At 32.9% G+C, this 23,835-nt stretch overlaps 1 protein-coding gene across 2 annotated transcripts in view; it reads right to left on the bottom strand.

The window, feature by feature from the left end:
• DPP10 (dipeptidyl peptidase like 10) overlaps positions 1-23,835 on the bottom strand; it is a 707,501-nt gene that overhangs the window by 62,391 nt on the left and 621,275 nt on the right. For both annotated transcript variants that reach the window (XM_068544007.1, XM_068544008.1), the window contains 4 exons: positions 20,429-20,467; positions 15,023-15,130; positions 562-653; positions 101-148 (listed from right to left, as the gene is read on the bottom strand). In XM_068544007.1, the coding sequence (XP_068400108.1) occupies positions 101-148; positions 562-653; positions 15,023-15,130; positions 20,429-20,467 (287 nt within the window). The remainder of the gene's footprint in view (positions 1-100; positions 149-561; positions 654-15,022; positions 15,131-20,428; positions 20,468-23,835) is intronic.

The raw sequence follows: 23,835 nt of genomic DNA, 5'->3' as shown, positions 1-23,835 counted from the left end.
ACCAAAAATGAAACTTCAGATTTCTCCATCCCATCATTATGCTGGGTAGATGGCCCCTGAGGAATCAACCTGCGCAGGAAGATCCTCTCACATTGCTTACCTGTATAGCTGCCTCCCTCTGGGAGACGACTCGGTGCTCAGAAAGTAACTGCCCATGAAAGAAAACAACACAAACATCAGGCATCAATCAATTTTTGCCACACCGAGTTTTCACCTGAATTTTCACACTGTCAAAGAACAGGCAAGAGCTCTTCTATTATTTAACGGCAGGACTAGATCCATTTGGGAAACGCATATTTTTTTCTTAAAATATTGTCAACAGTTTCCCATGATCTCTCTCAATCTCTCTGAGTGTGCGTGTGTGCGTGTGTGTGTGCATGTGTCTGTGCAGCTAAGTATCTCTCTGCGTGAAGTATAGGGAGAATCTTAAAGAAAAGGTTGTTCTTTACATGGCCAGGCTACTTGGATTAGGACCATGGTAAGCAAAACATAAATCTAGCAGAAAAGATTGCATTTGACAACAGTGACTTCCAACCCGACTAGAGAACCAAAAACACTCACATTTTTTGCGTCATTTCATCGTACGCCAGGATCTTTATCACTTCCCAGTTTCCTGATGTCAGATGCCGCACGGTAATTTGCTCACTTTTACTCTGCAAAGAAATAGAATATATTGATTTTCTTCTTATTTAAACAGCAACTCTCTGGTCAGCACAAAAGTACTAACCGCCTGTATCACTTGTAATTCTTTAGTTCTCAGCTAATGTTGAGTCTCTCATTTTCAACCTCAAGAATATATCCGCATGTGCATAAACACAGATGCAGGTAAGATGGTGCCTTTATTCCTATGCTGTAGGAAAACCATTCAGAAAACATCTCCAGGTGAGGATAACGTGTGCGTCATCATCTTGACATAGGAAGTCATCGGGGCATTTGGTACAGACACAGGACCTTGTTAACTCTCATCTAAATGATCGACAGCTATGCAGTTTGGAAAGCTTTAAATAAAATATTTCAAACAAACTTCATTCCAAATAGATTCTGTTATATTGTTTTAACCTTTACAGATGTGCATTGCTATATGATTTGCTATTTTCACTCAATAATTTATTTCTGAGATCATTAAATATCATCATTATTGATGATGAGATCATCAATAGTTTATTTCTGAGATCACATTGACCCTTGTAGACATAGTTTATTTTCATTGTTATATGGCATTTTATTGTATGTATGAACACAGTAAAATTTATTTTTTGACATTTTAGTTTTTCCAAATTTTTGCTCTTAAAAACAAGTTGTCTATGAACAGTTTTATTAATGTCTCCTGGTGCACGTGGCAGGATTTTCTTGAGATGAACACTGATAAATGGGATTGCTTGGTCAAAAGATAAATGTCTCCTACCTAACTCAATAGTGACATTATTTTCCGAAGTTGTGCTGATTTAGAATCTACTAGCAATGTGAGTTTCTGTTGCTCCACATTTTCTCCACTTCCTCACCAACAGTTAATTACATCAGACTATTTAATTTTTTGTCAAACTAATGAGTGTGAAATTGTATCTCATTCACTTCCTTTATTTTTAAGGAAATATTCAAATCTACAGAAAGGTTAATGCATAGTACATGAATACCCATAAAACCGTTACCTAGATTCACCAAACATCAACATTTTGAATATTTGCCCTCCCCCTTTCTTCATATGCTAAATCATATGAAAGGAAGTTGAAAGCATCAGACTATTTCAGCTCTAAATACTTCAGTATACATCTCTCGAAATTAACAGTATTTTCTCATATAAGCAAATTGCATATCACACCTATGAATAACAACATTAATATCATCTAAATATATAGTCTGTATTCTAATTTCCACACTGCCCTATGTAAGCCAAATATCTCCATATCTATATATCTATATCTATCTTTCTATCTATCTACATATCTATCTATCTACCTAATTGCTTTGGGTTGTCACCTCTTTAGTCTCTTTTAAAGTAAAAGTTATCCTATCTTTTCTTGAGTTCTACAACATTGACCATTTTGGGGGCGGGAATTGCTGCGGCATGTGGCGTGCGGAACTTCCCTGACCAGGGATTGAACCCGTGCTCCCTTCATTGGAAGGGTGGAGTCTTAACCACTGGACCACCAGGGAAGTCCACATTGACCATTTTTAAGACTCTTGGTCCAGTGGTCTGATATGTAGAGCATTTTGGATTTATCTGATTTTTTTTAATGATATAATTTAGGCTCACATTTTTGGCAAGAATATAATATAGGTGATATTGGATACCTCTTATGCTTCATATTAGGAAACACACCATTACACTTCTTCCCACTCTTAACAATGCTGTTTACAAGGTAACTGATATATATCCATTGTAAAGTACATTTTGCCCTGTAGTTAAAAGTGGGATGATGCTTGCACATTACATGAATAGCTTTTCCTCCATGACTTTCCACTCAGTAGTTCTGGCATCCATTCATGACCTTTCCCTGAGCAAATTATCATTTGGAAGTGATTTTCTAACTCTAACATCCATTCTATATTTATTAGGTGGTATTCTTCTGTAAAAAAAGAACTTTCCCTACTTTTTCCCCTCACATGCGTCCATTCTCTTTATCTCCCTCTTCCTCATACTTCTATGAACATTTTTAATCTGATGTGTTACATTCCATTACTGTTATTTTGTTGTTGTTGTCATTCTTTATGATGCTGAAATTGACAAAATTTGGTAAGTGGGACCCCTTCAAGCTAACCCCTCTATTCTTTGGAAATGATTATGTTAGTTTTAGAGCACTTCCTTGTTTTCTGCACAGTAAGATGTTCTAAGATCACTTCTTATCTCCCATATCCATAATCAATAATTTTTCCAATGAATATTTTCTACTGGATTATGATATAAAATCTGGGCTTAGGTGTGCTCATTACTACTCTAATGTTATTAGCTCTGGACCTTTTCAGAGGAGATAGATAGGCAGAGGAGATAGATAGGCAGCCAGACAGATGTCCATATGTTCTCTGTGTGTAGGTGTATGTGTGTGTTCTTAGTCACACCTCAGTTAAAATTCATATCAGTTTGATTTACCTTTAGCTGCATTATCTTCTCTTAGTATTTCAATTTAAGCTTTGATGTCCTCATTCTTTTTATTTTAAAGTATGTACATGGTCAAAAATAAAGTATAAATATGTGTATATATACATTGACAGAAGTCTTGATCTCACCCCATTCTCATCACATAGAAAAAACTTTTCTTCATTTGGTTCTTATTTATCCTTCTTTTCTGGGGGTAGATTTTTATAATTAAAAAATTAATATTTTATTACTATAAATATAAATGCTAATCTAATTACATATATATGTACAAATTAGAGAGATTGTGGGACGTGCTCTATATCAATTGTTATATATCATCTTCTTTTTAATTCTTAAATAGTTCTGCCTTGTGTGGATGTACCATACTTCATTCAACTAGCCTCCAATAATGCAAATAATCTATAGTGATTATTATCTCAAATAATGCTTTAGTGATTAACCCCGTATATATGTTTGTTTGTGGTTTAATGTGTAGGGAAATATCTTCGGGATATATTCCTGCATAGGGAAAGTACCATTCTGCACATCTACCAGTAATGTATAAGGTGCCTGTTTTCCGATGGACATATAACGACCTACAGAAATGATCCCTGAAAGTACAGTCTTCCCATGAACATGTTACAGAACACATTGTTCACTGTTTGAATTTTTGCTAATCTGACAAGTGAGAAATGTTGCTGTGGTAGACGCTATGATACGCCAACCAGAACTCCCTTCTAGAAGGAAGGACCTACCTCTCCAGTGGCTAGAAGTCCTGCTGGAAGAAGGCCCTCAGCTGTCAGTCCGGGGACGGCCTGAACTGAAGAAAACGGCCTCACCCAAGATCATACCTCTTTTCAACAGCCCTTGAAAGGACAACCTGATCAATATTGGGATACAGAAGCCCGGCCCTCTTGCTCTAACTTGGGACTTCTCTGAAGGGCTATCCCAGTGCAGAACTCTCTGTGGGGTTAGCTGAAACCTTCATTCAGATGGCTCTGCCACTCAAATTCTTCTGCCCCATGTCGCTTTCTTTTCCTCCTTTCCAGAGTTATTGATCTCTGTAATAACTGGCCTGCAGGCTAATCTTTATTTCACAGTTGGCTTCCTGTGACACTCAACTTGTGACAGGTATATTAGTGTATTTTCATCTTGCATTTCGCTTGGAAGAAAAGTTGAGCATCTATATCTATATATGTACAAATGCTTATATATATATACATATAATATATAATAAGCCATTTGCATAATTGTTTTATCTGACTCTCTGCTAATGTTTGTCTCTGTTATCTATTCGATCAGATTTCTTTGTATTCTGGTCTTATTTATTTTTTAAGAGCTCTTTGTGTCTTTATATCCATTTATGTGAGGTATATGCTGCAAACATATTCTCCTGGTTTGTCATTTTGTGTTGACATTGGTTATGATAGCATTTTTCCCCCAACTTTTTTTTTCTGTTCCTTATAAAATCAAGTTTACCAACGTCTTCTTATATTACTTCTAAGTGATGATGCGTAGTTTAAAGGCTTTCTTCGAACTAAGGTTACAAAGAATTTACTCATGTTTTCTCCTAGTACAGGTAAGATTTAAGTTTTAAAGTTAGAGCTTTGTCATTTTAGAGTTATGGTGGTAGTCTGGAACTACTTTTACCTTTTCCTAAGGGATATTCCGTTTTCCTAAAATGATTTTATGAAAACTTAATTTTTTCAGTGGTTTGAAATGCCACCTTTATTATATATTAAATTTCCATATGTACCTGAGTCTATTTCTGTACTGTCTATACTACTACATTTATCTCTGTTAAGTCACGCCCCAATACCACACATTTTATAGATTTTTTTAACATCCATATTATTTAGGACTCACACCCACTCATTGTTCTTTTTTTTAGGATTTCCCTAGATAATACTACATTTTTATTTTCCCAAAGAAGCTTAAAAATAAGCATATCTAGTGCAAGCAAATAAAAACTTACTGGAATATCTTATTGGGATACTATTAATTTTATAATTAATACTGATCTTATGATCTTCAGTTATTTTTTAGAAGAACATAGATATTTTTCCATTTGTTCAAGTCTACTTTATGTCTTTCCAGAATGCTTTAATGTTGTCCTCATGTGGGTTTTGTACATTTCATATAATTTCATTTTCATATTTATTACTAAGTATTTTATATTTTGCTGCTATTGTCTAAGGGCCTCTCTCTTCCACTATACCTTCTAATTGGTTATTGTTTGCATATATGAAAGCTATTGATTTCTGTATGCTAAATATCTATCCTGCTGTCTCACTAAATGCTTTTCCAAATCTTACAGCTGGTTGTTTATTCTTGTCTCATTAACTAATACCTCCAAAGTCATATTACATAATAGTGGAGACAGTGTGCATCTTCCCTTGCTCCTGACCTTGATGGGAATGACACCAGATTGGCTTTTGGGCTGAGGTATACATGTTTTATCACTTTAAGAAATTATCCCCAATTCCTATATATATATATATATTTTTTTTTTTTAACCAGAAATGGGTATTAAATTTTGTACAAGGCTTTTACAGCAACTATAAAGAAAACCTATTCTACAGACAATTTAAATTTTACTGGCATTGCCTTTGAAAGTCTAATAAGATTCTTTTATGAAATCATGTGGGCCTGGTGCTCACTTGTGGTGTAGTTCTTTGACAACATTCTGCTTCTTCTACGTCATTAATCAGTTTAAGCTCTGCATCTCTCCTGGGGACAGTTCTAAGTGGATTTCTTCATGAAATGTTTCATTTCATCTAAATTTTCAAATGAACTGACATAGAGTTCTGCAAAATTATCTCTTACGATTTATTCAAATGCCCTTTGTTTACTTCCCATTAGCCATTTCTAATTTTATACCAGTTTGCTTTCTCCCTTTTTTTCTTTGATTGGATGAGCATGTGTCTTGTCTCCTGTGTGTGTGTGCGTGCACGTGTTTTCAAAGGGTAAACATTATTTTTTCACTTATTAGTTCTACCTTTTTCTATTTATAAACTACTTCATTTCTGCTTCAAATTTAATCATTCCCCCTTTTCTAATGTATGCTGCATTTTGCTGATAATTTTCTATTTGAGTTGGAAATTCAACTTATTTCATTTTTCCATTTTCATTTTTATAAGTTTGCTAAGTTACGATTTTTTTCCTGACAACTTATTCTGATATAAAGTGTTGCCATTCTTTTTCTTCTTATTATTTTTTAAATTTTGGAATTTTGACTTGAATTCTCCAGTAAATTGTTTAGTTAGATTTACTTTAAAAATGATTTAGTTGGAAAACCTGTTAAAATATATTATTGATTCCTAGGCGCATTACTTTGTGATTATAGCATGCTTTTATTTAATTTCTAATTTGTAGAACTTACTGATCTTTTTAGATGGATGACCTGATGAATGTTCAACTTTTGACAAAGTTCCACATACATTTGAAACAGATATATAATATCTCTTGTTTAGATGTGTTCAAACATAAATACATAAATACACACATTATATATGCTATGTCTATAACCTTACTTAATTTTTTGTCCACTTGACTCAGTTTGAACTGAGAATGAATGGTACAATAAGGTTTCCACATATTAAGTAGTTTCTGGCATTTCTGTTTTACAAAGGTAGCCATCTATCTGGGGCATAGATACAGACAATTGACTATTATATCTTCCTTGTGATTTGTGGCCTTGAACATTATAAAGCATCTTCTTTTGGTGGTCTTAATGCCTTGTAACATGAAAGCAGCTCTTCTTGTTTGATATCAGGATTTTAGCCTTTCTGAATCATTTTGTTTAAGATATATTTTTGCATAAAAGATTGAACTGGATTCTGTTTCATGAGCCAATCTAAAAAATATTTTTAAAATTTTAGGACATAAGTTAGGCCAATTTACATTTATTGGTATGACTGATACCCTTCTAAAAACTCTATCATATTTTATATGTTTATTTTGAATATTATGTTTAATGAGTTTTTTGTAGGCAGTCTTTCTGTAGTCTGTTTAGTGTTTTGAAATCCAGTGTTAGGTTTTATTTTAACTTTACATGTCATCTTTATATTAATACCTTTAATAATATTTTTCCACCACCACCCCCCTCCAAAGATACTTTGTGTTTCTAGAACATTTTGCTGTTGTTCTGGTTTGTCATTGGATTATGGTTTTAAATGTTACCTCTCTTCCAATGTTTTGCTTATCTTCTATAAAAATGCCAATTAAATATCAGGTGGATCTTATTTCCTTGTCTTACCTAACTTAACTCAGATCCTTTCTACTTTATTTCTTTCTATTGGCTGTTTTTATGTGTCTTCTTGCTATCCATTAGTATATTTTCAGAAATATCTATTTACCAGTGGTCATCTTTCAATTAATTATTTCTGTTATTATTTTGTATTATCTTTTCCATTTCCTTCCTGAAATCTGTCACTTTTTGGTTTACAACTTTACTTTCTACTTTATGAGGCCTTTTCTAGGTTTTGAATTTCTCACCTGATAATTTTATGTCTACATATGCTTATTTAATGATAATAATTCATTCTTTTTGATAATAATAGTCATTCTTTTTGGAGTATTGTTTTATAGAATTCTTCTGCCTCATCATTGTTTTTCTTCAGGAAAAGTGTCTTTATGTATTGGAAAAATTTTATTCTACTTTCTGTTTTCCTCATATAGTAATTTTGTAAATCTATTGCCAACCATATTTTGTTCTTTATAAGCATCTTGGATTTTCCAGTATATAGGTGCTTAAGAATGGTGAAGGATTAGGTGACTCCCTTGAATTCTAAAGGAGCAGTGTTTCTAAGGAGTGCTATTAACCGCTCCCTAAGAACTAATATCCTGAGAAGCATCCTAATGAGACACCATTTGGAGTGGATAATATGTTTTTTCTGTAGAGTTCTTAATTTCTACCACTAGTTTTCACCTTTTCCTTTACCAACAATATTCTAAGAGATGCCTCTCTCTATCAAGTTTTTTTTCTTGTTTTACTTTCTTAGGTGGTAATTTTAAAAAACTGTCATCTTTGGTTTTGTGCATATTCAAGTTACTTCATTCTGATTCATTTTCTCAATGCTGATTTTTAAAAGAAATGTACTAATTTTCCACTATAGATTATGTTATATTATCTAAGCTTTTGATTAATGCCTTTGTCAGCTTAAAGGAGTTCCCTTTATTTTTAAATTTCTAAGGCTTCTGAATATTTGGTAGAACCCACCTTTAAAAAACTACCTGTGCCTGATTTGAATACATTTTAAGACACTGATTCCATTTCCTCAATATTATGGGACAATTCAGGTTGTCTGTTTCTTAAATCAGACCTGGTATTTCTTTTTTCTAGAATTTATCCATTTCACTCAAGCTTTCAAATTTGTTGACATAGGTTATTCATAGCATTTTAAAAAACATTTTAAAATTTGCAGTTATGCCTTCTTTCTATTATTTATACTTTAGGGGCTTGTCCTCTTTTTAAATTAGGTTTGTTATACATTCTAGTGTGAATTATTTTTTTTCAAAGAACCAACTGTTTATTTGGCCAAACCCCTTTATTTTATCTTTACTTTCTATTTCATTAAATTCTACTACTGAGTTTCTCATGTCCTTCTTCTACATTTGAACATATATGTATGAATATAGTATAATTATATTATAAAATAATAAATAATAGATATATATATAATTTAACCCGTGAAAAATGTAAAAATTATATTTTATTTTCAAACATATGGCTTTTTAAAAGTTATAATTGTTGTTATTCACTTCTAATTCAATTGCATTGTTTTCAGAGAGTGTAATCTATCTGCTAAATAATACTTCAAATGCATTTTTGGTATAAATATATCTAGAATCTAGGATTTTTGATGTGGGAGAGTTTTATTAAATATCTACTTATACTACTGGAAGCAGAAACTAAAAGGTCATTCCATAATGTATATGTAGTATTAGAATCTTCCTTCAAAAAAACAATAAGTGACTTATTGGTACACATCTGTATTACAGCATCTTCCTAAATCATCTATTCCTTATTCTTAAAGGGAGCTCTCTAGACTTCTAGCTGTTCAAGGTCAACAACAAGCATGTGACTTCTTTATTTTAACTTTTTCATATGCTGTCTGATGCATTCTGGCACTTTACAAGTATTTGCTGAATAAAAGTATAAATGCAAAGATGAAACCAAATTTCTGAGATTTGAGACAGGCACAGCCTGAAGGCTGGCATGGAGTTCTGAAGTCATATATTTTATTGCCAAATTCCCACAGGACAACAACCCAGTAGATAGTCCTACTTACTCATTTTCAGATCCTGTTTTGAATGGACCAAGGACAGGACTAAGATCTCAGGTTTTAGTGCATCTTTAGTGCCCAATTTCAAGATGAACAAAATCTCAAAACATTAAAAAGTAAAGAAACTTTGATCAATATTTGTACATATCTGGAGATGCATTTTGTTCACAGATTTCTAGATTGCTTATACTTTCTCTGTTTTTCAGAGAATTTTGGGGTGTGTGTGTGTGTGTGTGTGTGTTTTAAGGACAGAAGAGTGGCCACATTAAAAGTGATCATGAGCAAAAATCCAATGCTTTGAAAAATGTTTGAACACAGTGTACAGAGAATACAAATTACACATTCAATGATGCATCTCGGATCAAAATATGTTTCTAAGTGTAGAAGTAAAAGATCTCTTGTTGGAAGCCATGATAACAACCTCACAACCTTTGGACTTTACTTCAAACATCTGTAATTTCTCTGCTTGCTTTATATCTACCAGGGCAACTCTGGGCTGGGGAATAAGTTTCACTCCATTTTACATGTAATAGCATAGACTATCTTTTATAGTTATATAGTTGTTATAAGACTTGTAAGCTATTTTCTAATAATAGCATATTAAGTTTGATCTGGACTCTAGGTAAATTGTCCCAATACCAATCACAATATGGTAGATGACAATACAGTAAATTCAAAATAAATATCCAGGGACTTGACTAGTCTGTACCTCAATTAATTTTCCATCCACCTTCAGCAGAAATATAATCACAGGAAAGGTAATTTAACAAAGCAGGAAAGAATAATCATTTTACTTCACAGAAATAATTCTTTCTTTCTGTGCCACCATGATCTCTATTATATTCACTTAGTAGAAGAGAAACACTGATTATGAATATGAAACCATTGTGGAATATCGACAAGGGCAACATGGCAATATACTTTAACTTGAACTCATATTTCACTTTTAATTTTAGAAGGGCAGCAATAAAACTAGTGATTTCATTCATTTTCAAAAGAGCTGAAAATCTAGGAAATAAAGTGTTTTTATTTGGGACATTAGACCTCAGGCACCTCTCCTTGGATTGGCAGAGATTTTATCTTACTTAGCAAGTTCAATATGAATTTTATGTATCTATTTATAAGTTGGAAACATATTGGTATCAGTAAAAGTTTAATGATGCATGTGCTTTTCACCTGATTATACACCGTTCATTCAAATTTCTTATAGTAAATTCTGTTTAACTTTTACAGCTTCTAAATAACGGAAATATTGCAGTGCTTAAAAATAGCATGCTTTAATTTATTGTCTATTCATCATGTGAGGTGAACTAATTGTTTTCAGACAATGTCCTAATCAGATACAGCAGTGAAATGTAATGAAAAAATTGTATTGGGTTGATTGGGTGATAGAATTGTGGATTGGGGGCATGCTATTTTCTACAGTATTTGTAATGAATAATGGCATTTAAAATTGTTCCAGGTGAAATCATCAGCTCTCATGAGCAAAACTTTGTATTGCTGAATAGAAAAAGTGAATGAATTCATCAATATATATAATTTTTCATTTAACACAGTTTTGGAAGATAACAGGGCAATTGCTTATGCTTATAAATCTGAACCACTTAACATGACTGAAACTCTGCTTATCCCATATTAGAAGGGAAAAAGGCGGCCATGTATTTGACAGAAAACTTTCTCTTGACTGCATCTTACGTTGTAAGATATAGGATATTATGGTTCCAAATATGGGAATTCAGGAGTTAGAAGTCTACATAAAGAATTCTACGGGGGAAGAGGGGAGAGGGAAATAACTGAAATGATCTGAAGTGGTCTGCTGTAAAAAGAGGTTTGCATCATTGTTTGATTCAGAAACTGCGTAAACTGGTATCAATACTGCATACTCCACACTCTACTCAGAAGGAAATTTATTTTAGCTATAAAGAGTTTTGGAAGAGCCAGTTTTAATTTTTATTATTATCTTTAATGGAATATATAAAAGTAGATAAACCCTACTTATAAATTTTGCTTTCACATATTCATATAGAAAGTATCTGGAAATATATATATATATGGGCTTAGAAATATTTTACTTTTGATTCAGGAATTCCAGTTCTGTTAACCACAACTAAAGAAATAATTCATAATAAAAATAATCTTTATGTATAGTGACATCTATAGCTGCAGTAAACTGCCACTAAATTAAACAATGAACAACAATGGTTAACTAGGTACACCCAGTCAACTAAATATTAATATTCAAAAGAATTGCATTTCGAAATTGTTTAGCACTATGGGAAAATTATGCTTTAAAATTTAAATTCAAATAGGATAAAATACTGTACTTTACATAAAATTATAATCATGTTTAAAAGTAGACTGGAGGAAAACACAATTTTTTTCTATTTTTTATTTTTTGGAATTATTTTAACAAGCATAAGTCTTGTAAATGAGGGGGAAAAAACCACTAAAATATTTGTAAGGCCAACCATCAATCTATGTATTGAAAATATCCTGAAACACTAATTTTGTAGCCTGGTCTCTAATTAATGTTTTTTGTTTACCTACTGATTGTGTAAGAGAGAAAAATGTTTGCAAAAATTTACTAATTTCATTTGGTAAGATACTTCAAACAGATGAATATATTTGCAGTCGATGCGGAAGCTCTCTAATATAGCTAAGCATCAAGTACTGCAAAGGTGGTCTTCCTGACGGCTGCCAAGCTCTCTGTTCCTGTCATTTCTCACTCCCTGGGCACATCAATTTAGGTGGAGTCCTCTGGTGTATCAAGGGAAGGAAGAGGAGGTAAAAAATCATCACTGGCGCTACGCACTACTGTTCAGATGGTAAATTAGTACACCGTTTTTGGAGGGCCAGTTTCACATTCCATATCAAAACCTAAACAAATACATATATGTACACATATGCTTTGCCTAGGTAACTTTTGACATCTAGAAATATATATTTGTGGTAAGAACATTTATCTCTGAACCATTTTTGGTATAAAAACTAGAAATAAATATGATGATGAAAATTAATTCATTTAAATACAGTGTAATATGTTTACTAGACAGAATGTTGAATAGCTATTAAAATCACATTTACAAATAATATTAAATATTAAGAATGCAATTAAATGATGTGAGAAAATGCTCATAAATTACTCTTTAAATGTTACAAATCAATATGCATGCTTTGATTGCACACTTTAAGAAAAAGTGATATATTTTTAATGTAAAAAGAAATTGGAAATATATACAACAATTGATTTGCAGTGTGCAAGTCTGGGGTGATGAGATTGTGTTTGATTTTATATACTCTTTTTTCTTTTTCTTACTTTTTGGCTACGACCACCAGGGAAGTCCCTGATTTTATATAATCTTTTGTTTAGTTTACTCAGTTTAGAATTTTACAAATTTTTATAGTGTGTGTGTATATATATATATATACATACACATATATATATATATATCAATCCGGTAATCATAAAAAATTCATAAAAGAGCTTTTTTTGTTAGCTATTTAAAAATTGAGGCAAAGAGATTCAAACTATTTACTAAAATTGTGTGTGTGTATAAACTTAAGAATAAATTGTATTTACCTAAGCACTAACCTCTGATTCATTAGCAAAGTAAGTTAATTTTAGCCACATTGCCAAAATATCTGTAAATAATCATGCAGTCATGTTTATTTCTCAGTGAGGCAAACCACAAATTCTCTGAACCGTAGCCAGAATAGATCAAAACGTTTTCTACTTCAATGGAAGCTTTGTTATAATCTCCATATGGAAGAGGAACAAAGTAAACACATCTGCTCTATGAAGTTGTTCTTCTGAACGTTTCAGAAATAATGAATTAGACTGCATTTCAGACTGGTTTGATTGGGAGACAGAAGGTATTTCTGCCCAAGGTTTGTAAAGGAACTTTTGTTATGTGCATAAATATCTCAATTTCTACATGCCAACATCTTCATCTCCTACCTCTGCTCTGCCAACCCCACACTTTTTAAAAGACAACATTTCTGTTATTTTTTTGTTGAACAGATAATCTCAGAAGTACATATATATAGATAGATGTATTATACATCTTTCTCTGCCTTTCACTATATCTTATAAATAGTCACAATTTGTATGTAATTTTGACTACCTGGGTTTTTATACAGCTTCTTGAATATAAATACTGATATTTAAAAATGCAATAAGATGTCACCACAGTCAACTGTAAGATTTGGAAAGTGTTATTTATTCTTTTGGCGGAAATATTTCCCCAGTATTTATGATAACGAAGTTTATGATTAGCTAGCGAAAGTTAATCAGGTAAAGAAATTTGCTGGTGAAACTTCCTCCACTTCACGTAAAAACCAAAATATGTTCCCTTAATATCACCTGTCTGATACAATCATTTAATAGGTGAATACAGAATCACCACAAATTTTTATTCATATATAAATGCTTTCATTTATTTAAAACATAAATGAGATCACATTACATATTAGTCTATAACTTATTTTTCCAATATACTATGAAAATTAATCTGCATTGCTATTGTGGAGATTATGTATGGTCAAATTATTTATTTCAGCTTTGATTAAAATTAAAGTTAAAATCATGACAATTACTTTAATAGTACAGATCTTGGACAAGGGTTTCCTCTTAAGCTACTGACACAGATTTTAAAAATTCAAGGTACTGAGCTGCCCAGTGTAAATACATATATGGATAATGGTAAAAATTGGAGAATATGCACAAGACTTGAAGGTTCTCAGAACATACAAGTAGTCAGGTTGCTTAGGGATCTTTTGCCACATTCACATTTATTCTATACTTAGTAAGTATGAAATTGATTCTTGGCTAGTTCGTTTATAACACTCTCAAGAAAGATTCCAATTTATCCACAATGTTTTATCTTTATAAACTAACATTAACCTGTGAAACTAGACTGTTTATTTGATTTTGAAGGAAACTTTATTTCTCGTGAATTTTTTATTGTCAATTAGATTCAAATTGACTCATTAACCTTGCCATATTTAAATTACTTATTGTGAATTCACTGATTCTTTTTATAATTGGGTAAAACTGTATAAACTGGTTAACATTCATTTGAAATGTAGAGGAAAAATAAACTTTTATCCTCTTTTTATCAAACGGTCCATAAAAATATAACACAGATTTTATCTTTGACAACACATAAGAAATCTATTTTATCCTGGTTTTTAAAATCTGCCCTGCATTTCCTTGTGTGGGTATACTACAACTTACTAACCATTCAATTTTTGATGGACATTTAGATTGCTTCAGGTATTTAAAACTTTTATAACACACTGAAAATATTACTTGTACCAAATAGATGATATGTATTTGTTGAATGAAAAATCATCTCTCGATTTTCCTCAGGTCTTGGAAAGTAGGGGTTGGGTACCTTCCATTTATTAAATTCTATATCCCAAGGCCCTCAACTCATAGCACACATGTGTAGTTCACTAAATTTTATTGAGTGTTGAAAATGTTTTGTGTATAGCTTGAATTTATGGCTAAGCATGGAGATCCTTTTCCTAAAACATCCGAGTTGGATATATGGCTGGACTTCACAGGTATTAACTGTAGGTGCAGAATACCACACGAAAAGGACTTTCATGAACATGATGGAATGAAACCAAACCACAGAAAGAAGCCAGCACTCACCTGGACGAGGAACATAGCTATGTGGTTATATTCTCCACGGCCCCCTTGCTTAACAGGAACTGTCATAAAGAATTTGCTGCCATCTCTAGAAAACACGGGCTCCTCGTTCTAAAACACAGAAGCACATGCAACAATCTCAAAAGGGCATTTGAAAATTGTACTTCCAACTATTGCTAATACATGCATGGAATAGACCAATAATTGATTTAAGGTTAGTTTGGCAAATTGTCGAATTTTTTAAAAAATAAAAGTATCATAGTATGTTTTAAAGTGAACGCAATGATGCATTGGGCATATGTGTGTGTTTGAGTGATGAGATGGATGGGAAAGTTTCTTGCATACTGGATAGAAATGATTTACAATTAGACTGAAGACACTTTTTAAATTGGTTCAGAAAAGAACTTTCATATCTTCACATATGATATGATTGTGTTTAGAAATTTATCTTTCAAAAATAAAGAAAATGTTAACATCTGCACCAGTTTATCAAAATCATTTTTTTAATTTAGAAAATTTTCTAACATATAATGTTTAATACATTTTTCTGAAATCTTTTACTCAACAACTCGTTATTGAAGATACATTTCTGATGATGTACACATGAATTTACTGTAAATACAAAAATGAAAAGGCTGCAAAATTGGAAGGAATCCATTGAAAATAATTTAATTCAAATTTCCCATCCTCACTGCTCACCCCTTCACAAACACACAAAAACAGATGCCCATTTGATGATTTTTTAATTAAACTCTAGTAGCATGTTAAATCAATACAATTGTTTTTTAAAATTAAATGATGGATGATATACATAGAGATTGCTTTCTTGTGCTCCAGGGGAAACATTAAGAAAATCGGTCTATGTAACAAAACATCGAGTTCTTTCTTTTGGATTAGTGAGAGTGATTATACATATGGTATAAAGAAAGGCTTTGGTATGGTTTCCTCAGTAGGTCTTCAGAATGCCTCACAACTATTTTTAGATGATCTGACCCTCCACTCTCTTCCTGCTCTCCTCTTCTTTCCTTCTCCTGCTTCCTGCATTTTCCTGCTCCAGTGCCTTTGCACTTTTTTTTTACCCTTTGTCTGGCTCTTTCTCATCTCTCTCTCTTTTCCTTCCTCCCTCCCTCTCTTCCTTCCTTCCTTTCTTGGTGGAACCTATTTCTTTTTTAAAAAATTTTTACTGGAGTATAGTTGATTTACAATGTTGTGTTACTTTCTGCTGTACAGCAAACTGAATCAGTTATACATATACATATATGCACTTTTTTAGATTCTTTTCCCATATAGGCCATTACAGAGTATTGAGTGGAGTTCCCTGTGCTGTACAGTAGATCCTTACTAGTTATTTATTTATATCTAGTAATGTGTATATGTCAATTCTGATCTCCCACTTTATCCCTCTCCCTTTCCCCCCTGGAGACCATAAGTTTGTTTTCTACATCTGTGACTCTATTTCTGTTTTGGAAATAAGTTTATTTGTATCCTTTTTTTAGATTCCACATATAAGCGATATTATGTGATATTTGTCTTTTTCTGACTTCACTCAGTATGACAATCTCTAGGTGCATCCATGTTGCTGCAAAAGGATCTTTTTTGATCTCATCTCTTTCTTGTATCTGTCATCAGTGAGGTGTTTCCTGATTACCCCATATAAAGTGTGATCAGGAAAGCCAGGTCATCCAACTGTGTCTGAATCCCTCATCCCACTTTTGCCTACTGCCTACTATTTTCCGTACCACCTAACACCATGCATATTTTATGTACGTATACATTTGTTCGTACATGAATGGATACGTGTATATGTGCATATAGGTAGGTAGGCAGATAGAGAGGTAGGAGGTGTTCCTCTAGAATGTAAGCTCCATTCTTCACTGCTTTGTCTCCAGCACCCAGGACAGTGACTGTCACATAAATTGTACTTAATAATCATTTACTGAATGAATATGTACATTAACAACTATTTTAATAATCTCGAGTCTGATTCTAGCTTTATCAGTAATAACATCCCATGATAGAAACATAAAAATATTATTTTCCTTGTCTACTTCATGGACACTCATGAAAATATAAGATGATATGTGTAATAAATTTAAAACTCTGAGGTAATACAATTCAAGGATGGGAAAATTGCATTACAAGACATATAATAAATACTGACAAGACACTTGACTGAGTGAATCACATTGTTCAACTATGTTCCACCTCTTGCCCCTGTGGAATATTTCTCTCTTTGCCTTTGCACATGGGGTTTCTTCTGTCTGGCCTAACCTTTCAGTCGTCCTCTTTGTGCTAAATCTTGCTCATTTTTTACTTAAACTCAGAACAGAAACCATTTCCAGATTTCCTTAGTTAGAGAGTCTCTTCTAGTTAGGAAATCTCTCCTCAGAGATCCTGAATAGTACTCTGTATTCATCTCTAGCATGGCTTTCAGTACACTCTATTATATAGTTGGCTTCCTTCACTAGGCAAGTAATAATTAAACTAAGTTTGTAATTTTATCTTTTTTAGCTCTATTGCTTAGGACACAGTAGGTGACCTTCTTATAGTTGAACAGATGAATGCATGTGTACAATGGGCAAAAATATTTGTTACATATATCACTTTATCCACCACGTTTACTCCAAACTATTGGCTTCTCCCTTATTCAACATTCTCCTCCTGTGCTTTGCTCCAAGAATAAATTAGGTATGGGAATATCTGAGCAATGCCCTTTCTATGTTAGTCCCTGTTCCTCCAATTCTGGTACCTTAGAAATAGTTCATTTTAAAGAGTAGATGGGAATTATAATCTCCGATACATTGCTAGGTTTAAAAACTTTCACCATTGAACTGTAACTAGTTATAAACATACAGCTCTACGCAGAGCCTTTCCTGCAATCAAATAAAGTAGAGCCAGTCTAACTGTCTACATTTATGACCTTAAGCAAGGCAGTATTTATGGCACACAGGATAATGAGCTGAGGATAACAAAGTCCACCTCTTGGCCGAATATTTTTTACACTGGTTATTCCAACTATAAGTCTCTTGAAAGCTAGGGCAAACATGCCCACTTCTCTCTGCTCTTCTCACTATCCAGAAAACAAGCATATGAGTATTACATTAAATTTCTAATTTTCTTGGAAACTTGCTTCATCTCATTATACATTCTCATCCTTTAAATGTCATTGAATTCTAAGTATTTCCTGAAATTCCCTTAGAGCTTTTGGAGACAAAGTTAACCATGACAAACTACTCCCTGCATTTTCTTATTGAATAATTGATAACTGGTTTCTGTATTTTAAAAAGTTTCTATTAAATAGTCACAAATTTGGGACTTAAAATGTAGATAACATAATCCCAAAAGAGCATGCGTTGTGTTGTTGTATGTTAGACTATTATGAATGTCACTAGCAATTAAAATGGTAGCAAAATAGGTTTAATAACGCAGGCAATTTAGAATAAATCCATATCCACATTATGTTATTGTTTTCAATGATTTTTATTTTAAGTATCTAATTTAATTTTGTAAGAGCCCATTATTGGCTAAAAAAACAAGGTTTTTTTTCCCAATTTCATTTTGTACATTGACTAAGATGAAATAGTTCATATTGTTACCTATGGATAGATGATAGATGGATGATAGATAGATACGATAGATAGATATAGATAGATAGATAGATAGACATGCCTATACTTCGAACAAGCAAAGGTTTAGCCTATTCACAATCCTTCTTATTCTTTTTCTTTATTTGTTCAACAAGTATATATGGATCTCTTCTTATAACCAGACTCCATATTAAGCATTTGTATTACAGTGGGTAACAAAAAATGAATAACCTTCCTGCTCTTGTGAATGTAGTAAAAAAAACTCACAGAACTAACTGTATGAGTGTTACATAAAGATTACACTTGACTTTAACTTTTATTGGGGAATGTGATTTGTTTAGGGTAGTTGGAGGAGGTGACTTCTTAAGCAGGTGATTTAGGCTGAGGTTTGACAAATGAGCAACCTTCACAGAAGAAAGTAGTTGAGAGAAATCTGTTCAGAAGGAAGAGTTCACATAAAGGTCCTGGGAATATGAGGGCTAATGGAGAAAATGGGAGAAAAGATGGTATGACACAGAGCTGGAAAGGCTTTCAACTTAATCCTTTGTAGACCCTTTAAGGATGTTGGTCTTTATCTGTAGAACAAAGGGGAGATAAAAATTGTTTTAGTCGTGAGAGAATATGAGCGTTGTGGGTAGTGACAATCAAATACATATTTTGAAAAGATCACTCAGCCAGTCTGCGGTGTGGAGAACAGATTGTCAGGTTCCTAAGGGGAACTCTCAACCCTAAGGGGTTGAGAGTTCACCAGTCAAGGAGGAAATGCAGTGCCTGTAGTTTGATCCTGTATGGTGTTTGTGAATTGGAGAAAAGTAAATTGACTTGAGGTCTTTGAGAGTAAAATCAAAATAACTTGGTGATGAATAACATATGCAGATAAGGATAAGACAGTGTTTAAAAATCCCCACTAGGTTTATGATATTGATAGCTGGATGGATAAATATGTCCTTGACTCCTATGATAAGAAGACAGATTGACTGGAAGAGAGAGGAGTTCAGTTTGAACCTGTGGAGTGTGCAGTTACTTTTATAGATTCAGGAGGAGATGCCAAGCACGAATTTGGAAATTTCAGAACTCAGAAGTGAGTTGCCTGGGGCTATACACTTGGTGGTGGTAACTGAAACCACAGATGTATATGACACCCAGGGAGAGAATATAAAATAAGAGAGCACTGTAAAGAACAAAACAAATCAAAACCAAACAAGCCAAACAAAAGACTTCCCTTTGCAAAAAGTAGTGATGAAATTAGTAGTAAAATGGGCTCAGCTATATTTGAATAATCTATTTGTGTTTCCTTCTGAAATGTCCAGTATGAAAGCATGTTGTGGAGATGTTTGTTTATTCTTCTGTGATCATCTGGATTCCAGCTTCATTTATATCACAAGCTAGCATTATGAGCTAGGATATATCTAAGGAAAGAAATGTTCACCTGAATAATCTCCACATAACCAATTTATGTGGAGGTTTCGTCAATTTTCTGGGTGATCTGAGCAATGCTGATGGTTTGTAGTTTTAATGGGTCACATCTTTTTCTCTTTCTTCTATACAAACATTTACTTATATGAATGGTCCTGAAAATGGATCCTGGTAGTTATTCTACAATTTATGTCCTACAAAAAACAGAAGTAATCTTTCCACAAATGATGTCATAGAGCCCAAGTTATAAATATTTTAATGAAAAAGACTCATTTATTCAAACATAACAGAGCCTTAAATTCATACTACTGAAATAACTTTTGAGAAAAAGTTATACATAACAAATGAGTGAACAGGATGGGCATGATGGACAAAATGTGACATAAAGAGACCACCTATACCATACCTGTTTAGATAGCCATGTATCTGATGTCATCTCATATTTCTGAAACAAAACAATTAACTCCATGAAGCATCTAAAGACCAAAATGAGCACGCATCAATTTAAGCTTTTTTACACTGTTATCCTATAGGCACTTTTTTCCTTCCTGCAGCTGGTGAAATACCACGAGAGATCACATTGTCATTATTGATTTAACCTGAATGAATAAGTAGAGAATTGGGATGAAATGATATTTTAATTATAGTCTTTTCTTTGGTGAACTCCTTCAGAATTCTCAGTTGTATTTAACCAGAGACAGAAGATCATTTTCCAGCTCCGTTTGATTACTTCATTCAAACTGTTTTGAACCACTAGACACTGTCTCTTTTCACATCTAGGCATCATCAGGAAACAAATACTAAGTCCTTCCAAAAAACTGGGCAAACAGCCAGGAATAAAATTTGAAAGTGGACATTTTGTCAACATTCGATCCACTCTTACCATAGTCATTTTTTCCCCTTAGGGAAAACAATTAAACATTTGAAATGGCAAAATTTTATGTATCTTTAAAATAATCTTGCATAGGATCAGAACCAAAATTATATTTCAAAAAGCAAAATTAGACAAATTTCATCTCAAGTTGAATATGTGTAGATAAAATAAATTTTAGTAATGCTGTTTACATGTAGTAACTTATGAAATATCTTGTGGTTCTCTGGAAAAAATGACTCTATAATAAAAGTATTAAAATGAAGAAAACTAAATCATAATATGTTAGAGATTTTACCTCTGCAAAAGTACGCATTTCAAATTGTAAATAATGATTATTATTTATTTATAGGGGGTTTTTTTTCTTTACCAATTTCCTCTTTTAAAGCCATATTATTATTACATTATAATTAACCATTTTCCATTTTCAGGGCTTTTTTCTTCCAATAGATTTTCTCTATATACAGACAACAGAAAAACATCTAACTAAATCATTCCTTGATTTTCTAGTCACACTTCAGCAATAATCACCCTTGATATCTGTAAAACACAGACACACACAAAAATATGTCAGTGCCACTGCTCATTAGTGTCACTAAGTTCTGTTAGAATCCACGAGGGTCCAAAACTTCACGTGCAATTATCTGTCTTATTATTTCTATTACTGTAGAAAGTAAAACTTTTAAACTCCATAAATGGAATAGAAATATAATAGAATATCAATAAGGTATCAATTCAAGAATATGATAGGGTTCTTATATCTTTTCTATTGAAGCACTTTACCTATATAGATTTTCCCTATATAGAGATGGCAGGCTTTCTCTAACTAGAATACGTATATGCATGAACAATTTTTAAATGGCTTTGTAATTGTCTCAGTAAGAAAGCATCCAGAACACTTTAACAAATAAATGATGAAATCCTGGTCAATCTATAAGCCAGCCAGATGAAAAAGGATAATTGAAATAAATTTTCTAATATGTGCAAGCTAAATGTAAAGAGTGTCAGCGAAACCAATAAGTAAATGGCTGATGCATCAACTTTGTTTTCATATCTATGCTCATCATTCCAATCACAGAGAAATTTTTTCCTCTTTATTGCTATCTTTTACAGACCATTTAAAAATTATGTTTAAAAATATTGAAGTGGGGCTTCCCTGGTGGCGCAGTGGTTGAGAATCTGCCTGCCAATGCAGGGGACACGGGTTCGAGCCCTGGTCCGGGAAGATCCCACATGCCGCGGAGCAACTGGGCCCGTGAGCCACAAGTACTGAGCCTGCGCGTCTGGAGCCTGTGCTCCGCAACAAGAGAGGCCGCGATACTGAGAGGCCCGCGCACCGCGATGAAGAGTGGCCCCCACTTGCCGCAACTAGAGAAAGCCTTCGCGCAGAAACGAAGACCCAACACAGCCATAAATAAATAAATGAATAAAAATTAAACTTTAAAAAATATATATATATTGAAGTGTAATTTGCATATAGTGAAATGTACAGATCGTAAGTTTATGTGATGAGTTTTGATAAATGTATTTACATCCCATCAAGACATATGACCTTTACATTTCCAAACACATGTCCTCGTGCCCCTTCACAGTTTCCAAAAAGGCAACTACTCTTCCATACCTTTTTCCATAGATTAGTTTTGCCTGTTTTAGAAATTCAGATAATGGGAATCATGTATTATGTACTCTTTTGTGTGGGGCTTCTTCCACACCACGTTTTTGAGATTCATTCATATTGTTCAGTGTATCAGTATTCTGTTTCTTTTTAAATTGCAGAGTGGAATGTCACTGTATTGATATGCCTCATTTTGTTTATTCATTTCTTGTTAATGGACAGTTGGATAGTTTCCAGTTTTTAGCTATTGTGAATAAAGCTTCTCTAAAAAACACTTTTTTAAAACAAATCCTTTGGTGGAAACAGGTTTTTATTTCTCATGCAAATATCTAGGAATGGAGTTCCTGAGATATATATGCACACACATATATATTTATATATTTGTGTTTAACTTTCTTTGAGACTACAAATCATTCTTTTAAAGTAAAGTCACACTTCTACCCACAAAGAATGAGATTTGCAACTCTCCACATCCTCATCAGCAGTTAAAACTGTCACCCTTTTTGTTGTTGTCTTAATTTTATTCATTTTAATGGTATGTAGTGTTACCTCATTATGATTTAATCTATATTTTCCTAATGTCTAACAATTTTGAGTACTTTTTCATGAATTTGTTACTTCCTTACAGGTTTCTGTTCACACATTTTGACTTTTTCATTGGGTTGTCTTTTATTATTGAAACGAATATATTTCTTCGTCAGATGCACATTTTGAAAAATATTTTCTCCCAGTCTGTGGTTAGCTGTTCGATTTCCTAATAGGGTCTTTGATGAGAAGTTTCTAATTTTGATGATGTCTAATTTATTTTTTTCTTTTATGATAAATGACTACTTTGTCTATTCAATATAGTGAAGTTATATTCCATCTTTTCATCTAGAAGATTGAGAGTACTAGCTCTTAGATTTAAGGCTGTAGTGTGTCTCAGATTAATTTTAGAATATAGTATAAGAAATGTCAACCATCATTGTATTTTCCATCCGGTTATTGATTGTTCCAGTGCCATTTCCCCCTACTGAACTGCTTTGGCACCTATGTTGAAAATCAATTGATCATATAAATATAGATCTATTTCTGGAAACACTATTCAGTTCAATTGATCTACTTGTGTGTTCTTTTGCCTCCACTACAATCTCTAAGTTTCTGTGGCTATTCCTGAAATCATGTAGTGCAACTCCTCCAATTATTATCTTTTTTTTTTTTTTTTACTGTATTGATTTAGCTGGTCAGCTCTTTTGTAGTTCCATATGCATTTTAAAACTATCTTGTCTGTTTCTACCAAAAAAAAAAAAAAACAGTCTGCTGAGATTTTAATTCATATTGTTTTGAA

Source organism: Eschrichtius robustus, chromosome 5 (assembly GCF_028021215.1).
Source record: "Eschrichtius robustus isolate mEscRob2 chromosome 5, mEscRob2.pri, whole genome shotgun sequence".
Taxonomy (NCBI): domain Eukaryota; kingdom Metazoa; phylum Chordata; class Mammalia; order Artiodactyla; family Eschrichtiidae; genus Eschrichtius; species Eschrichtius robustus.
This window is presented reverse-complemented; position numbering and strand designations above follow the sequence as displayed.